The sequence below is a fragment of the Octopus sinensis genome, linkage group LG8 (genome assembly GCF_006345805.1).
Source record: "Octopus sinensis linkage group LG8, ASM634580v1, whole genome shotgun sequence".
NCBI lineage: Eukaryota > Metazoa > Mollusca > Cephalopoda > Octopoda > Octopodidae > Octopus > Octopus sinensis.
In genome coordinates this window covers 80,499,657-80,518,542 of record NC_043004.1, presented here as the reverse complement: position 1 = coordinate 80,518,542, position 18,886 = coordinate 80,499,657, and the positions used below count along the sequence as shown (strand labels likewise).

At 38.9% G+C, this 18,886-nt stretch overlaps 1 protein-coding gene across 1 annotated transcript in view; it reads right to left on the bottom strand.

The window, feature by feature from the left end:
• The window catches only part of LOC115215034 (glypican-3), a 390,560-nt gene that overhangs the window by 267,719 nt on the left and 103,955 nt on the right, over positions 1 to 18,886 (bottom strand). The window contains exon 2 of the mRNA XM_029784165.2: positions 15,928 to 16,098. Coding sequence (XP_029640025.1) covers positions 15,928 to 16,098 — 171 coding nt within the window. The remainder of the gene's footprint in view (positions 1 to 15,927; positions 16,099 to 18,886) is intronic.

The following is an 18,886-nucleotide window of genomic DNA, read 5'->3' as shown; positions in this document are numbered from 1 at the left end:
TCGGCTGTCAAGCGATGGTGGAGGAACAAACACAGACACACAATCATATATATATGTGTGTGTGTGTGTGGTGTGTGTGGCTGTGCTTCTGTCTACCAAATCCACCCACAAGGCTTTGGTTGGCCCGAGGCTACAGAAGACACTTGTCCAAGGTGCCATGCAGTGGGAGTGAACCCGGAACCATGTGGTTGGGAAGCAAGCTACTTACACACAGCCACGCCTGCGCCTACACACACACACATATATATATACTTCTTTAATGAGTAAAGGCACCTGCCCAAAGTGCCATTGCATGGCACCTTGGGTGAGTGTCTCCCACTGTAGACTCAGAAGTGGATCCAGAAGATGGAAACTGAAAGAAGATTCTTATGTGTGTGTGTGTGTGTGTATGTGTGTCTTTGTTTTTATGTTTGTCCCACATCACTGCTTGATAACAGGTATTGGAGTCCCCATAACTTAGCAGTTCAGCAAAAGGGCTTGATAGAATAAGTACCAGGCTTTTAAAAGAAGATAAATGCTGGGGTCAATCTGCTTGACTGAAATTCTTCAAAGCGGTGCCCCAGCATGGCCACAGTCTGCTGAATGAAACAAGTAAAAAGTATATACAGACACAAGACATGGCTATGTGGTTAAGAAGTTTGCTCTCCCAACCACATGGTGCCAGGTTTAGTCTCACTACGTGGCACCTTGGACAGGTCTTCTATTATAACCCTGTGTTGATCAAAGCCTAGTGACTGGGTTTATCTTTTTTCTTTTTAGACCATGGCCATGCTGGGGCACCGCCTTGAAGTTTTAGTCAAATGAATCGAACCCCACTACTTATTTTTAAAGCCTGTTACATATTCTATCACTCTCTTTTGCCGATCTGCTAAGTTACAGGGATGTAAACACACCAACATTGGTTGTCAAGTGGTGATTAGGGGGGTGACTCAGATACACACACATAGGTGTGTGTATATATATATATATATATATATATATATATATATATATATATATACTTGATGGGGCTTCTTTCAGTTTCCATCTACCAAATCCACTCACAAGGCTTTGGTAGGCCCAAAACTATAGTAGAAGACACTAGCCCAAGGTGCTACACAGTGGGACTGAACCTAGAACCATGCAGTTGAGAAGCAGCCACACCTGCGCTTATGGTTTGTTTGGTAGATGGAAATTGAAAGAAGCTGTTTTTTATGTGTACATATGCCTATGCATGGATAATTGAGTGGTATGTAAGTTTGTGTTCCCTTGTCTTGACATGAATCATTGTGAGTCTCAAGGATAAAGATCTGTCCTTAGTCATATATATTTCTTTATTGCCCAGAGGGGGCTAAACATAGAGGGGTCAAACAAGGACAGGCAAAGAGATTAAGTCGATTATATTGACTCCAGTGTGTAACTGGTACATAATTCATCGATCCCGAAAGGATGAAAGGCAAAGTTGACCTCAGCGGAATTTGAATTCAGAATGTAACGGCAGATGAAATACCACTAAGCATTTTGCCTGGCGTGCTGGTGGCACATAAAAGTACATATTACACTCTCAGAGTGGTTGGCATTAGGAAGGGCATCCAGCAGTAGAAACCATGTCAAATCAGACTGGGTCTGGTGCAGCTCCCTAGTGTGCCAGCTCCAGTCAAACCATCCAACCCATGCCAGTATGGACAATGGACATTAAATGATAATGATGATGATATATACACCTGTGTGCATGTTTGTGTGTGTGTGTGTGTGTGTGTGTGTGTGTGTCTCTTTGCACCCCCATCACTGCTTGACTGGGGTTGGAGTGTAAACATCTCCATAACTTAGCAGTTTGGCAAAAGAGACTGATAGAATAAGTCCCAGGCTTTAAAAAATATGTAATTAACTTAACAAAGAATTCTTGCAGGCGATGCCCCAGCATGGTCGCAGTCTGATGACTGAAACAAGTAAAAGATCATACATAGATAGATAGGTAGGTAGATAGGTAGGAAGAACACAACAGTGAGAGAGACAGAGCGAGAGAGAGAGTGTGTGTGTGTTGCTGTGGTGGTGGTGTTAGCAAGGAAGCAAGGTGGTTGTTGAGAGATTCAGAGACTAGTTAAGAACGAGCAATAAATATATAAATAAAAACAAAACAAAAAATAACATAAAAGAAAGGAATAAAATAATGAAAATATGAGAAAATAGTAATAAAAAAAAGATTATATAATGAGATTTGTGGAGGATTATTGGGAAAAAGAGAGAAAACAATTTATTCAATTTTATATTTTATTAATTTTTTTAGTGTATTTTCTGTTATTTTTGTAATTTTTGAAAAATTTTTTATTTCTACAACAAATCTCATTTCAATTTTATTCCATGCATTGAAATAAGGCGTACATTAAAATAAATTGGAAATTAATGAGAGAGAGCAAGAGAGAAAGATAGATTGATAGACAGACAGACAGACAGATAGATAGACAGATAGACAGATAGGTAGATAGATAGACAGATAGGTAGATAGATAGACAGATAGGTAGATAGATAGACAGATAGACAGATAGGTAGATAGATAGACTGATAGATAGATAGACAGACAGATAGATAGATAGATAGACAGACAGACAGATAGATAGATAGATAGAGAGATAGATAGACAGACAGACAGATAGATAGGTAGATAAATACATAGATAGATAGAGAGACAGATAGGCAGACAGACAAATAGATAGGTAGATAGATACATAGATAGATAGAGAGACAGATAGGTAGATAGATACATAGATAGATAGACAGATAAATGTATTGAAATAGAGACTAGTAGGTGGGTAGGATGGTTAGTCGACTGGTTTTAACTGGCTGGTATGGTATGGTATGGTATAGTTAGTTAGTAAGTTCGTTAGTTGTTATAGAAAGATGATTGCAGTTCAATCACAGGTCGTCTTGAAAATTTCACTTCATTTGTGATGAGATTTGTTTAATTTAATTGTAAGTTAACGATTCTATGTTGATTGCGGTAGTGAATAAATGTTTTATGCAACTTTATTAGGGGGTCCATTACATGAAGATTGGTCTAAAATACTTCCATCCAAGTCTTAATCTCATCTTCAGTTAGGTATAGCTGGATGTCCAGGTTCAATTCCACTTCTTGGCACCTCGGGTAAATGTCTATTATTATAGCTCCAGTATGACCAAAGCTGTTTAAAATGGATTTGGTACATTGGAACTCAAAGAAGCTTTGACATCCAAACATCCACCTTAAATCCACTTCACAGCCGCATGGATTTGGGTTCAGCCCCTGAGCATGACACTTTGGGTAAATATCTCACATGGTGGCCCTGGGCCGGCCTAAATCCTTATGAATGAATTTGGTAGATGAAAACTGAAAGAAGCCCATCACATGTGCCAATACATAGGTGTGTAATGGTGGCGAGCTGGCAGAATCGTTAGCATACCAAGCAACATGCTTAGCAGTATTCCGTCTACTGTTACGTTCTGAGTTCAAATTCCACTGAAGTCAACTTTGCCTTTCATTCTTTTGGGGTAGATTAAATAAGTACCAGTTGCACACTGGGGTCGATGTAATCGACTTATTCCTTTTCTGTCCTTCTTTGTCCCCTCTATGTTTAGCCCCTTGTGGGCAATAAAGAAATATATATATATATATATATATATTATCTTTTTTTAATAATTTTGATATATATTTAAAATAATATAAATTAATAATCTTATGTATTGGCTTAAGTTTTTCATTGTATGATTTGCCTAATAGTGGTTTTATCTCTAATTTAATATAATATACATATATATATATATATATATATATATATATATATATATATATATATATACTGGCTTCTGTGCCGGTGGCACATAAAAAGCACCATTCAAGTGTGATCATTACCAGCATTGCCTTACTGGCACTTAAAAAAACATTTGAGTGAGGTTGTTGCCAGTACCGCCTGACTGGCCGTTGTGCTGGTGGCACATAAAAGCACTCACTACACTCTCAGAGTGGTTAGCATTAGGAAGGGCATCTAGCTGTAGGAACTCTGCCAGATCAAGATTGGAGCCTGGTGCGGCCATCTGGTTAGCCAGTCCTCAGTCAAATCGTCCAACCCATGCTAGCATGGAAAGCGGACGTTAAACGATGATGATGATGATGATGATATATATATATATATATAGGTGTGTGTGTGAAGGCACATGGACTAGTGGTTAGAGCATGTTGCAATCACAATCATGAGATTCTGGTTTCAATTCTCAGGACCACTGCACATTATGTTCTTGAGCAAAACACTTAATTTCACTCTCAACTGTAACTGGGTGACCCTGGGATGGACTAACCTACCAATTGGAGGCAATTTAGGCCTGCTCATCCAGCCAGCACAGCAGAGTGGCATCATTCAAAGGTAAAACACATTGTGATCAGTGATGTATAAACAACATCTGATAGTCTGGTTGATGCACATAGTGTAACGATAATAACCGTTAATGGTTTCTTGCATTGAGATGCAAAGTCTAGGCAGGTTTTTAAAACATGCTTTGCGTCTCCAAGCAATCTACAGGCTCTGAGCACATGGTCTTTGAATTTGCAAGTCAGGATGCCGACCTCAGTGGTGTCTGAACTCAGAAAGTAAAGATGCAGAAGAAATGTAGCTAAGCATTTTCCCACTGCTTTAATGGTTCCGCCAACTCACCTTCGAGAAAGAAAAGAAGAAACTTCAGGTCAAAAGAGGAAGGAAGAAGAAAAGATGACGAGGTGAGATATTTGAGGTTGTGCCAGGAAGATTTAGAATGAGATTAACCTGTGAAACAAAAGAGATCACGTTGACATTTAAAATTAAGAACTGAAGGTGGTGGTGGTGGTGGTTGAGGTGGTTACAGGGGTGGTGGTGGCGATAGGGGAGATAGGGGAGGTGTATTTGAGGGTGAGAGTGAACGGTAGGGGGGAGGAAGTTTGGCCAAAAAGTTTTCCATTTCGAGATGGCCTGGAACCAGTAATAGTAGTGGTGATGGTGGCAGTGGTTGTGTTTATTGTAGTAGTGCTAGTAGAGTTCATAGTAAGCAGTAGCTTCACAACTATATTTCTTCTACAGCACACCCCTTCCAGACTCTTCACCTATCCCACTTCCAGTCTGTTCCCATCCCGGATGCCTGAGCCAAGAAGACAGCCTCTAGGGATTGGATCCACCATCTGGCTAGAAGTAGCAGCAGCAGTGGTAGTAGTAGTAGTAGTAGTGATAGTAGTGTCATTCCCCCACTCACCCCCTCACTACCACTACTAAAGCTTGATACAATCTCTAATTGCCTTCACTCTTCTCTGTTTGGGACCAAAGGCAGGCTTCTACATGGTCAATTAACTTGCTGAAAGTAGGCACCAAATTTCCCTCAAATCTCATCTAAAAAAATATTGGAAAAAAAAAAAGATTTTTATTTGTTATACAGACATCATACAATCTGCCTTTCACTCCGAGGGAGAGGCCCTTCGTCACTAACAGAGGTAGTAGCTCTGAACTTTGCCTAAACTACATTATTTACACCTGACGATATTTGTCCTCATCTTGTTTGTTGTTAACACAACGTTTCGGCTGATATATCCTCCAGCCTTCATCAGGTGTCCTGGGGAAATTTCAAACCTGTGTTCACATTCCTAAGATATTTTTCGATGTTGTTGTTGTTATTATTATTATTATTATTATTATTATTATTATTATTCAAGTCACTGCCTGGAATCGAACTTGGAATATTGGGGCATATGGCTTAGTGGTTAAGAGTGTGAGCTACTAACTCCAAGATTCCAAGTTCAATTCCAGGCAGTGAAATAATAATGATAATAATATTATTGTACACCAAGTTCCTTGTTAAACTCATTGCTAATTTTGACCTTACAGACACCATCTCTGTACATGGCTGGCTTGCAAAGCTTTCACTAACCACTCATCAATCCCTAGCTTCTGTATTTCCCGCCAAATAAGAGAGACAGGGACCCTGTCAAAAGCTGTCAACAAAAGCCAAATACAGAGGTTTATTTTTAGCTAAGCACTTATGCAACTACACACATGCTGCTGGTGATATTTTTCCTCTTCTGGACTTTTCTGTTTCTTTTCTGACAAAGAGCTATGCTCAAAACATCAGAAACCCTCTTTTCCTACCAAGTGTGAAACTAATATGCTACACGTGAATGTCCACTTGTTTTGTTATTTTTAATGTTTGATTATTTGATTTGACTCATCACCATGGTGATTGATCATCATCATCACTATCACCGTTAAATGTCTGCTTTCCATGCTGGCATGGGTTGGATGGTTTCACAGGAGCTGGCCAGACAGAAGGCTGCACCAAATTTCTGTGTCTGTTTCAGGCTCCAGCCTGGCCGGCTCCTGTTGAACCGTCCAACCCATGCCAGCATAGGCTTCCAGACAGTTTCTCTCTACCAAATTAACTCACAAAGAACTGCTCGGCCCGGGGCTATAGTAAGAAAAACACTTGCCCAAGGTGTTGTGCAGTGAAATTGAGCTCAAAACCGTGTGGTTCACAGCACAATGGAAATAAACAGGATGGTCACGAGAGGAATGTCTTCAATCAACTACCACCTCGATCAGGGTTAACTTGGGGCTAACCAACAACAAACTCCTCTACCCATTCCCACCATTCCCCCATAAATATCTCCTCCCCCTTCCACCCATTATCCTACATAACCCAATGTGACCCCTTGAGGGGGTTCACACACATCAAACACGCCCAACACCAATTATATCCCCCCCACACCACCACCACCACATCCTTCCTCCATCAAATATCATTTATTACAATATCGATATCGCCATCACTTCAACCTCCTCCCACAACACTGTGCTTCCCTCCCTCTTCCACTAGCTTGCCATCACCTCTGCCTACCCCTCCCACCGTGATGACTACCACCACAGTTTCTCACTATCCTGACGCTGTTGTCGCCGTCGAAAGTCACCACCACCACCACCGTCACCACCACTACTACCGTGACTTACAGCCTTCACTGTGACCACCACGGCCCTCTTCACATTATCAGCGTACCATCGTGACTCCACCACCGCCGCCGCCGCCGCCACGTATATCCGACTGATATTTGATATGTTTTTACCTTTCTCGCTGATCCTAATGACTATCGACACATTTCAAGTGAAGCGGTGCAGCCGAAGCTATTTCCCCCTCTCATCAATCACCCGACCAGTCAGGCAGAGAGCACAAGAGAGATATGGAGAGATAGAGATAGAGAAAGGGAGGGAGAGGGGAGTGGAAAAGAGAGAGAGAGAGAGCGTGTGTGTATGTGGGGGGGGAGTTAAAGATGGGCGGACATGTTGAATGTTGTGTTACATAGACATACATCCTGCCAAGTCATTTTATAACTTTGAAAAAGCTTCTCTGTGTGACACACGCACGAGTATCATGACGATGTTGCCGTGGACTAGTGTAGGCCGGACTAGATCGGACAGAACAGGGTCCATAGTTTATTCACGTGAATTCAGGCACGATTAGTACAAAAAAAAAAGAACACATCGTGATATAGATAGATAAATAGATAGAAAGAGAAATAGGAAAGTGTGCACGTTATGGGACTTAAAGGACTATCTCTTGGTTGGCCACTCAAGTTCATTGTTTTCGTGTTTATTTTCTTCCGCTTTCTTTGGCTGTGTGGTTAAGAAGCTTGTTTCCAAACCATGTGCTCAATAAACTAGTGTCTTTTACTAAAGCCCCAAACCGACCAAAGCTTTGGGTGTGAATTGGGTAAACGGAAATTGAAAGAAGCCCGTCTGTTCTTTCTATGTTTGTATGGACACACACACACACACTCTTAGTATTAGCTGTCAGAAAAAAGTGTACTCAATACCTTGGTAGAGCTTAATGGTATTTCATTTTGGTCGAGTCACTCTCTTGTCTCTCTGGGATTTACTTGTAGGTGTCCAGGATCTTCGGACAATATATATATATATATATATATATATATATATATATATATATATTATATATATATAAACTTACTTGGAGGAAACGAAACGAAGCGAATCGACGCGAGGGCGCTCAGTCATACAATAGTGTAATAAATAAAATATATGCATACATACAAACATATATGTACGTACCTACATCTACATGTATATATACATGCATATATAAATATATATACGTGAGTACAGGACACCACAACTAGACGTAGAACTCAACGAGAAACGAAAACGTAAAAACAAACATGGAAACAGACCTTTTTTAACAACGAAAAAACAGAGTACAAGACAAACTACACAAGGAAAATTCCCCTTCATCAGCTATCCCTAGTTCAACTCCAGCGTGTTTCGAAGGTGAGGATAGAACACGACTTGTCGAACTAGCCCTTCCTGCGAAAGAAAAAAAGGTCCGTTTCCATGTTTGTTTTTACGTTTTCGTTTCTCGTTGAGTTCTACGTCTATTTGTGGTGTCCTGTACTCACGTATATATATATATATATATAATATATATATATATATATATATATATATATATATGCATGTATATATACATGTAGATGTAAGTACGTACATATATGTATGTATGTATGTATATATTTTATTTATTACACTATATATATATATATATATATATATATATATGGGGATTAGGGTACATGAGTGTGTGGATATGCCCTTGTCTTGTCTTGACATCACGTGACTGTTCGTAAGCGACATTGTTCGTTTCCAATCTTCCATGAAAAGCATGTCTGGCCAAAGAGGAAATATTACCATACTGGGAAACAGACGAGTGTTGGCGAGAGGAAAGGCACAGTGCCGTAGAAAACCTGCCTCAGTGAATTATAACTGACTCATGCCGGCATGGACGTTAAAACGACAGCTATGATTACGCTATAACGATACTGTCAAATCAAGATTTATCTTTAAGACAATCAGCCCCCTATCTTCTTATTTAATGAATTGTCTCCCCACCCACCCAAAAAAAGAAATGAGAGGTGAGGACAGACAGTAAACTGACCAAAACGGTTGGGACCAAATAACATCGTTTAAAATACAGACAGGACAAAACAGTCGGATAAATAGACAAGTAGGCTGCTGGCTTTGCCGTTTGTAGGTTGGCTTCTTGCCAGGACCAACTTAAGTCTATCGTCTCTAAAAGTTAATTAAATGAATAGGCGGAGATTACTTTGATAACTCGTCAAATGCTCCAGCTTTAGCCATCACAATGGGAATGGCTGCAGGTCACTACTACTACTGCTACAACTACTACTGTTGCTGCTGCTGCCGCCGCCGCTACACTTCTGTTTTGGCTAAAGACAAGATCTACTAGAATGGACCAACAATAGAATTAATAATGATAAATTCTGAGATAACGAACGTGCTTATACGGGATTGGTCGCAAGCCCCGTTAGAAATAGCAGCCAAATGTACTGAATTTCATAGCTTAAAATATACACAGGTATTCGATGCACCCCATTTCTCAGCGGCAAATATTTAGGGGAAAACGTTTTTCGTGCATTAAAGTATGTAATATTTAAAACAATCTGGTAGGACATTGCAAAGTATTGCAGTGCAAATAATAATATTTTAGTGAATATAGACGCATGTGTGGCTGTGTGGTGAAAGCAGTTTGCTTCCCAACCGCATGGCTTCAGGTTCTGTCCCACTGCGCGGAACCTTGAGCAAGTGACTTCTGCTATAGTATCGGATCGACCAAAGCTTTGTGAGTGGATTTGGCAGACGAAAACTGAAACACGCCCAACATGTGTGTGTGCGTGTGCGTGTCACACCACCGCTCAAATTAGCGGTTCGGCAAAAGGAACAAATCAAATACCAGGCTTAAAAAGAAAGGCATGCGGTTGATTTATTTGACTAAAAGCTCTTCAAGGCGGTGCCCCAGCATGGCCACAGTCTAATGACTGAAACAAGTTAAAGACTGGAGTCAGGTTAAGGCTAAAGGAACCGTCTGGAATAAAAATTATTGCGTAGTAATGAGCGTCAGAGATGAAATTGGCTTATAGGAATGCTAACTAACCCAAGATATTTTGAGACATTTTTTGTAGGATGGGAGAATGTATTTTTATATACCATCAAATACGATACCTCAAAGAGGAACACATTGGATAATGTATTTCTGGGTATATAATGGCTGAAAAGCAACACGGGTAGGTAAGTCTGTCTGCTGGATCATGTTGGTTGAAGGGAAGAGTAAAGATGGTGGGGTTAAACCAGTTAATCCTCAAAATGTAAATCTACATTCAACAAGAACTCACTACTTGAATGGACCATAAACAAAACTTGACTTAAACAGGATTTAGATAATCCTATCAGGTGGTGCTATTAAGTTAGACATGGCCTGGACCAATCTTTGGTCGAAACATCGAAGGAATATAATTAAATAAAATGGCCGCTAAGGCTAGTTAAAAGGCGCTACACGGTATATTACGTTAAGATGCAGTTCGCCATTGTGGAAAAAATAATTGATAGTAAATTGTTCTAAAAAAAACGAAGAAAAAAATTAATGTAAATTGCGATAGAAACCTGAGGTGACGACTGTTGGACTAATCCGTTTGTCTGTCCTTGTTTGTTCCCTCTGTATTTAGCCCCTTGTGGGTAGTAAAGAAATAGGTAATGTGGGACTAAAGATTATTTATTTATATCATATCTTCATGAGTTTTTGTGGTGAAACATTTAAAGATCGAGAAAAAACTGTTCGTGCATCAATGACTTTTCCTGTAAATGTGATTGTTTTTATCACTTATAAAATATATAGTTTTCATGTTATTTTAAATATATGTACGTTTTATTGTATATATATACGTACGTTTTATTGTGGTTACGTGAAATTATGGGATGTTACTGTCGTTACTTCCGGTTTCTATCGCCATTTACTTTTGTGGTTGTTTTTAAAAACAATTCGGCGGTTAACTGCATTCTAACCTTATTACATCGGTCAGGAGTTCAGATTCTTTTAACTGCAGCCAAATACATTGTTTCTTGAACAAGACCTAAAGCCCAATTTGTTTCAGAAAATAAAAGGAGGTTTTCACTTCTACTTCACGGTTGAATAGTTACCAGTAGCAAAGGCATTGAACTATAAAAATAATTGCTCCGTAAAACAAAAAGAATCGTTTGCGCGATTGTTGAGAGAGTTGGCAACGTTCCTAAAGAAGAGAGTCGGAAATTCTCTAGAGTGCTGAATGCCGTAATGTCTTCGAATATGTAATTGTTTGAAGCATCACAGATTACGATTCTTCAAATATAAATAAAAACGGCGGCGGTGATGGTGGTGGTGGTGGGAAACAGCCGTTCATTTCCCCGTAATTTCTCACTTTTGACTTTCTTTTGAAAATTTAAAAATTCTTAGATTTATGCTTTTGAATAGCTGAAATTATGATTCTTCAAAAGACATTCTTTTATTCTTTTACTGGTTTCTGCCAGAGGCTGGGGCTATGCGTAAGTTTTCAAAACGAAGCTGGGTGGAAAGAAAACTCGATAAAAAAATTAAAAAAACAGAAACAAGAAACTGTAATCTGAAAAATTACCGAAAGAAGGAAGAATCGACCACAAAATCCTGACCCAGCAGAATTGTAATGTATGATACTTAAAAATATATTCAAAGAAATTCAGCTTTTAGCGTTTCATGGAAAGAATAAGAGCTACAGAAGAAAAAAGAAAAACCACAACAAGCAAACCATAGTATGAAAAATATATGTTAACAGCAGAAGCAGTATTAATATCAAAAGGTAATAATTATCCCCACTTAAACATGGGTGTTCTGTTAGAACAAACTATACTGTGGTGAATATCACGAGAGAAACTCTCATGTTGGCTTTTGGTGTAAAATATCTTTTTAATTAAAATCAAAAGGGATTCATTTAATTACTCAATAGATGGTGAAAGAAGAAAAATAATAGTAATAAGCGTCAACTGAATTCGAACTCCAGCCCCCACCCTCACTGTTTTATATTAAACTAAACATTTCTATGTCGAAAAAGGCCGGGAAAATAAAAATAATTTCTAACTCTGTTGTTCAGGAATGCCGAGATTTGGCTGCTATTTCAAGCAGATCGAAAGACTACATAGAGAGGCGTCCCTATTGCAGAATCGTAACGTGCAAGATTTAAAACCTTTTGCCTGTCTTGTGAATCACATGCCAGACGCAGGACATATTTTCATGGCCTCTGTGCATCATATACGATACACATTACCAATTTTTCCCACCCACCAGAGTAACCAGCGACGGGGTTAGCTAAAAGACTGAAAACAAACATCGATGTTAAGGGCAAACTTATGAAAATGCTGTGGCCAAGCAAAGGGCTGGGCATTCCTTCTTTATTGGTCTACAGAGCGACGGTGAGGCTACGATATCATCGGCCTAACCTCTTTATCTATGTCATAAGGGAATGTTGTGTTGGTGGAATGACGTCATCTACAAATATCGAAGGATTGCTAAGGGCTAAAAACATGTACATCCAAAGAAATTACAGTTCCTGTTGTACAACATAAGCTACGACTCTTATCTTGGCGTAACTTCGGTATATGTACCGGTGTAAGTACCGGATACATTTCAAAAAAGTGTTTTTTTTTATATATATGGGGGGGTTAGGGGTGGGAGAAAAGGGTTTCTGTTATCTTCAGAAATGTAAACCAAGTGACCTCGTCTGTATCACTAGCGATTTCCCCCCCCTGTCTTCCCTTCTCGGGATCTTTCCTTCTCCTATGTTTCCGACGAAGGGCTCCGCTCGAAACGTCAAATAATACTTTATTTGTTCCACGTCCTTGCGTTGTTTTTTTTTGTTTTTGTTTTCTTGTTTGGATTAACTTTATATACCGAAGCATCGCCCTTTTCTTCAGAGACACCAATTTAGTTGTTCTTTCTAACAAATCGGACGGCTGCATCAGGCGCATCCTTACACACACACACATAATACACTCTATCTCTCTTTCTCTTCATCGTTTGTTAAATTATCACAGAATTTATTAACACTATAAATGCTATTGCCCTTATTCGCGATTCTAACAAAAATAACAACAATTACGTACATTTTATAACACACTAACCTTATACTCCAAATGTTTAATTTCCCCCCCCTTTTTTTTTTCTCATCAAGGAAGTTAGATAAGTTCAATGAAACTATTGAGATAATGCATAATTTTTTCTGCTGTTGTTGTTTTTGTTCGTCAAAGGACGAAAGCATCATCTGTTTGTTTATTATGCAGCAAAATTCTTGTAGCCACGTTGTCAGCCCCCATCTCCGACGAACAGACAAAACACCACCAAAAGCTGTTCATAGTCAAAAATAGGGGGGAAACTAATGTCTACGGAGTTTTAAAACTCGTGATTTTTTAAACTAAGTCTACTTGTCTTCCTGTTATTAAATATAACATGTTAATATCATTCACACGATATATCATCGTTCTCTTCCGGTTACTTATTAGAATATCTATTAGTTTATTGTTGTTTTTCGCGCCTTTTCAACGTCGAAAATGTTTATTGTTCGAGCAAATAACATGTGTGCGTGTGTATAGTGGGTTCGGTCTTTTCGGTTTGAACGGCGGTTTTTTAAAAATAATTTCCACGTAACTAAACACTTTTAACTTCGTGTACTGGTAGAATGTGTTTATAAAACATCTTTTTCACTTGGCCTTATATTTTTCTTCAATTTCTGCAATTTCAACCAATTAATGACGTCTATTGAGGTGAAAACATTTTGTGCCGTATGAATATGTCCCTCGTTTAAGTAACAGATTGGGTTTATTTACATTTCTGAAGAAAAAAAATACCCTTCCCCCCACCCCTAACTCTAACCCGAACCTATCTAACTCTAACTCTAACCCTAAAACAGATTAAAATGCAATAGATCGATACTAGGGTCATAATTATGGGTGACAATTTCATATGACACTGCTAGAAAAAACTGCCGTTCAAACCGAAAAGATCCCTCTTCTCAGTTCATCCACCCTTTGACTAATCCTGTTTATTATCCCGCACAGTGTCCAAAAACCACTCTACTCGCCTAGTAGCCATGCCCATCACTAAAGGGCTGCTCTGGACGGCACTACCCTCTCACTCATTTAGAAACTCCACTTTAGCATTATCAGAAATTAGTGTCGACCCAGAATATTCTGAAGCACCTCCAGGCACCAAAAGTCTGGCACCAGGCCATAAAGAAAACTCGGTGATGTTGCCTGTTGACTCGCCGATGGCCCAACCATAGGCGCAGGCATGGCTGTGTGGTAAGTAGCTTGCTTACCAACCACATGGTTCCGGGTTGAGTGTCTTCTACTATAGCCTTAGGCCGACCAAAGCCTTGTGAATGGATTTGGTAGGCGGAAACTGAAAGAAGCCCGACGTATATATATATTATATATATATATATATATAGATAGATAGATATATGTATGTGTCTATGTTTGTTCCCCCAACATCGCTTGACAACCGATGCTGGAGTGTTTACGTCCCCGATAGAGTAAGTACTAGGCTTACAAAGAATAAATCCTGGGGACGATTTGCTCGACTAAAGGCTGTGCTCCAGCATGGCCGCAGTCAAATGACTGACTCATGTAGAAGAATAAAAAGAATACATACTTATATATATGATCATGTGTGTGTGTGTGTGTGTGTGTGTGTGTGTGTGTGTGTGTGTGTGTGTGTGTGTAAGAACAAATAAATAAATATGAGTAAAGAAAACAAACAAGATAATAAAAAAAACAAAGCTAAAAACGTGAAAAGAATAAAAAGCAAATACAAAGTGACGCAAAATGCCCCATTATGGAAATAACTGGGCGAATTATATTAAGAGCTGTGATGATATATAATCATGTGTATTTGATGTGAAAGGTAGAATTTCAAAGTTGTGTTGAACGTTTATGTATATATATATATATACACACACATATGTATATATATTATATATATGGTGTTACGTGTGTGTGTGTGTATAGTTAACATTTAACGATGTATCACATCCTCAACGATGGGATGGTGGTTCAAATGATGGCGATACAATTCCATCATTGCAGAATAGCAGCAAAGATCAAAGGTCACAAGGAAGATATGGACAGATAGACATTCATACACACACACACACATACATACATACATACATACATACATACATACATACACATACATACATACATACATACATGCATGCATACATACATACATACATACATACATACATACATACATACATACATACAACATACATACATACATACTCGATGGTTCATATGGAGAGACAGACAGACACAGAAAGAGAGAAATAGACAGAGATAGAAAAGGACAGGGAGATAAATAGAGAGAAACAAGAGAGTGAGAGAGAGAGAGAAACAGACAAGTAGACAGGCAGAAAGAGAAAGATATATAGAGAGACAGACAGGGAGACAGGTATATAAAAAGAGATGGAAGGAGAGAGACAAGATAGAAAAAGAGAGACATAGAAAGACAGACAACAACAGAGAGAGAGAGAGACAGAGAGAGAGAGAGAGTATTTCTGTATTCACCATAAGGTTGAGAAAAAGAGGGGACGATACGAGGACAGACAAAACAAACATTGGGGTCAGGGTATCGAATGAGACGAAACGTATGAATAAACAAACAATTAAAATATATACAATTAAATGAGAATGAGTGATTAACAAAAAATGAAGCGGAGGACGCGGTCGACCCCACAAACCACATCCTCACACTGAAGACATTGCTTTATCCTTTTTTACATTCTCGATTAAACAGGTTCTTTCCCTCGCAACATACTTGCTATAGACTTCCATCTTTTACGAAACACACTTTGCGACAGGCATTTCTTCTCCAGCCTTATTTTCCGTTTCATGTGGAAAACGAAAAAGTCGATTAGCTCGAGACTGGAGATGAACATGCCTGTTGCAATTCCTTTTACTCTCGTCTTCCACACTACTTCTTTCGCCACAGCAACTACCAAGAGAAAACAAGCTCAAGGAAAAAAATGCAACTTACTTTCAAAATTTTCTATGCCGTTCTTTATAAGCTGTGTAAGCTGATAATTAGCCTTTTCCAAATGATCTGTGAACATTCCTTCAGATAATTTCATATACATTTCCTCCATTGCTCCAGAGCAACAGGTTCTACCTGGTTCCAGACCGTTAAAACATACGGAGAGTTCAGTTTCTGAAATATAAAGAAGAAAAAAAAGCACAGATAAATAAAAATGAATCGTAATATTTTTCGAAGATCGCAGAGAAGGAAATAATAATAATAATAATAATAATAATAATAATAATAATAATATAATGTGCCTAGTGTACCCTTATCAGACGGGTAGTCATGATGGGTATACTAGGCTTCGTATATTTTACCCCAGTGTCACTTCGATGGCATGCGCTGCTCTCTCACTCAATAATAATAATAATAATAATAATAATAATAATAATAATAATAATAATAAGAGCACTCAGACAGCGCAAACCTCCGCCAAGGCAACACCAACATCCTCTCAACGATTAGCTAGAGACGATATTTTTTTTAATGAGAATATCTGAAATAAACTCGACTGCTCTCACAAACGAGAATACTAAAAATGAACCCAACCGCTCTTAAAAATTAAGTGAAAAAACGGGAAAAATAATCCAAAATCCTTGTCCGACACCGATCCCAAAATCTAACCATTTCGTGTCAAGTCACGAGGCCAAGCATCTCTGAAAGATTCTCTCAAATCCATCCAGCGGTTCTTGAGATATCTTGTCCAATGACAAACAAACAAACGTGACTGAAACAACACCTCCGCCTTCACTAAGACGGAGGTGACAATAATAATAATAATAATAATAATAATAATAATAAACTAGCACACATCCTACGTAAAACACTTTCAATACAGTAAAAGTAAGAGCACCACAGCACACAGCCAAGGCACACAGAGCTGTGCTTGGTTGTGCAGAGAAAGGATGTGATAAAAATAAGACTACTGAATAACAATGATGATGATGATTTCAAATTTTGGTACAAGGCCAGCAATTTCGAAGTGAGTGAGGGAAATAGTCGATTACATCGACCCCAAAACTCAACTGGTATTTATTTTATTGCCACTTGAAAGGATGCAAGTTACTAAGTTCACCTTGGCGGAAGTAAGTGTGCTGTTAAACCAGGAGACAAAACAGGTCCACCAGTTTTTGGGTAACCTTCGTAAAATGTAAACTTTTATATTGTCCACAGTAAAATAAATGTGTCTGTGCGTGGCGAGGTGGAAGAGAAAGACAGGCAGAGAGAAAGAGAAAGAGATTTGCTTTTAAAACCATTATTAGTTTTAATTCTTTTAATTTCCCAAGCTTGTAATGGGGTAGATGCCTTGGGATTCTATAATAGTTTAACTTAGTGCCGCATCGTCAGTCCTGTGTCAACACTTGTTAGAAGTTCAACATTCTATAATATAACTGACATTGTTTTAGCTCAAATCTTTATTGGCCTGCAACAACCTTTACATTAATTTGAATGTCACACACACACACACACCACACACACACACACACATACACACAGACCACATCATGTATTAACAGCCAGCATATTTCACAAAATCATTCTTCTTCTTGTATTCATCACTGGTTACTTTCTTTAACATGTCATTATCATTTCACTTCTTTCATCTTGTCTTTACGTTCTAAGTTCAAATTCTGCCACGGTTGACTTTGCCTTTTATCTTTTCGCGTTCGATAAATTAAGTACCAGTTGCGTACTGGTGTCACTCTAATCGACTAGCCCCCTCCCCCAAAATTTCGGGTTTCGTACCTAGAGTAGAAAAGATTATCATTTCACTTCTCAGAGTTCTTGATTATACTTGCTTCGGCTAATTTCGTAAGAGCGGACAACAATCTGTCGTCAAGGTTCTCACAGGGTCCCTCCCCACAATGCTCAACATCCAAGAACCAATATCCCCGCTGTCCACAATAAAGCCGTTTACTGAGCATGATCTACCCTCAAGTCAATCCCAATTTCTCCAGTTGAGTACTGGGGGTGGTGGTAGGAAGGCAAAACTAATCGACTTAGCTATAAGGCAAGCAATTTTTTGGTGGTGGTGGTGGTGGGGGAAATCGATTACATTGACCCCAGTGCACAACTGGTACTTATTTCATCGACCCTGAAAGGATGAAAGGCAAAGTCGACCTCGGTGGAATTTGAACTCAGAACATAAAGGCAGAAGAAATACTGCTAAGCATTTCACCCGGCGTGCTAACGAAGGTGGTACTATTTAAGCACACACACACACACACACACACAATTCTCTTTCACCATCTTACTTTACTCTCTATAAAGATCCCCAAACCCAACTCTCGCCCTTTCCTTCAGCGTAGGAGACTTGTGGAATTTTGGAATAAAAATAATGATAATAATAATTTCTTAGAATTTCTTGTATAAGGCGGGTGGTTGGGTCGATGATTGCTCTAAGTTTGACAACTGAACCGTAGCAAGCTCCTTTGGGAAGTTATGGAGTTATATGTAAAATCCCAACATAACTTGGATGATAGACAGGTTAATTAAAAGAGAGAATGACATTTTAGAAGGGGTGGTGGTGGTGGTGGTGGTGGAGGGAGGGATATAGGGGCGGTGAATTTGTACATGAGAAATTGGCCTAAAAACTTATGAGCCGAGTTAAGGATCATGTAGCTGGCCAGCAATAATAATAATAATGATGGTGATAATGCTGTTGCAGCTGATGATGATGATGATGATATGACGCTTATAGGTGTGGGAATATGGTGGGAGCACGTGTATACACGCACATGCATGTGTGTGTGCGTGAGAGAGAGGAGAGAGAGAGAGAGAGAAAGAGAAATAGAGAAGCAAAGACATAAAGGAAACAGGGGAGGTGAAAAGGAGTTTCAACTATATACCGTATACACATACACACATATATATGTGTATATATACATACATATACACACAAATAATGAAAACAAAA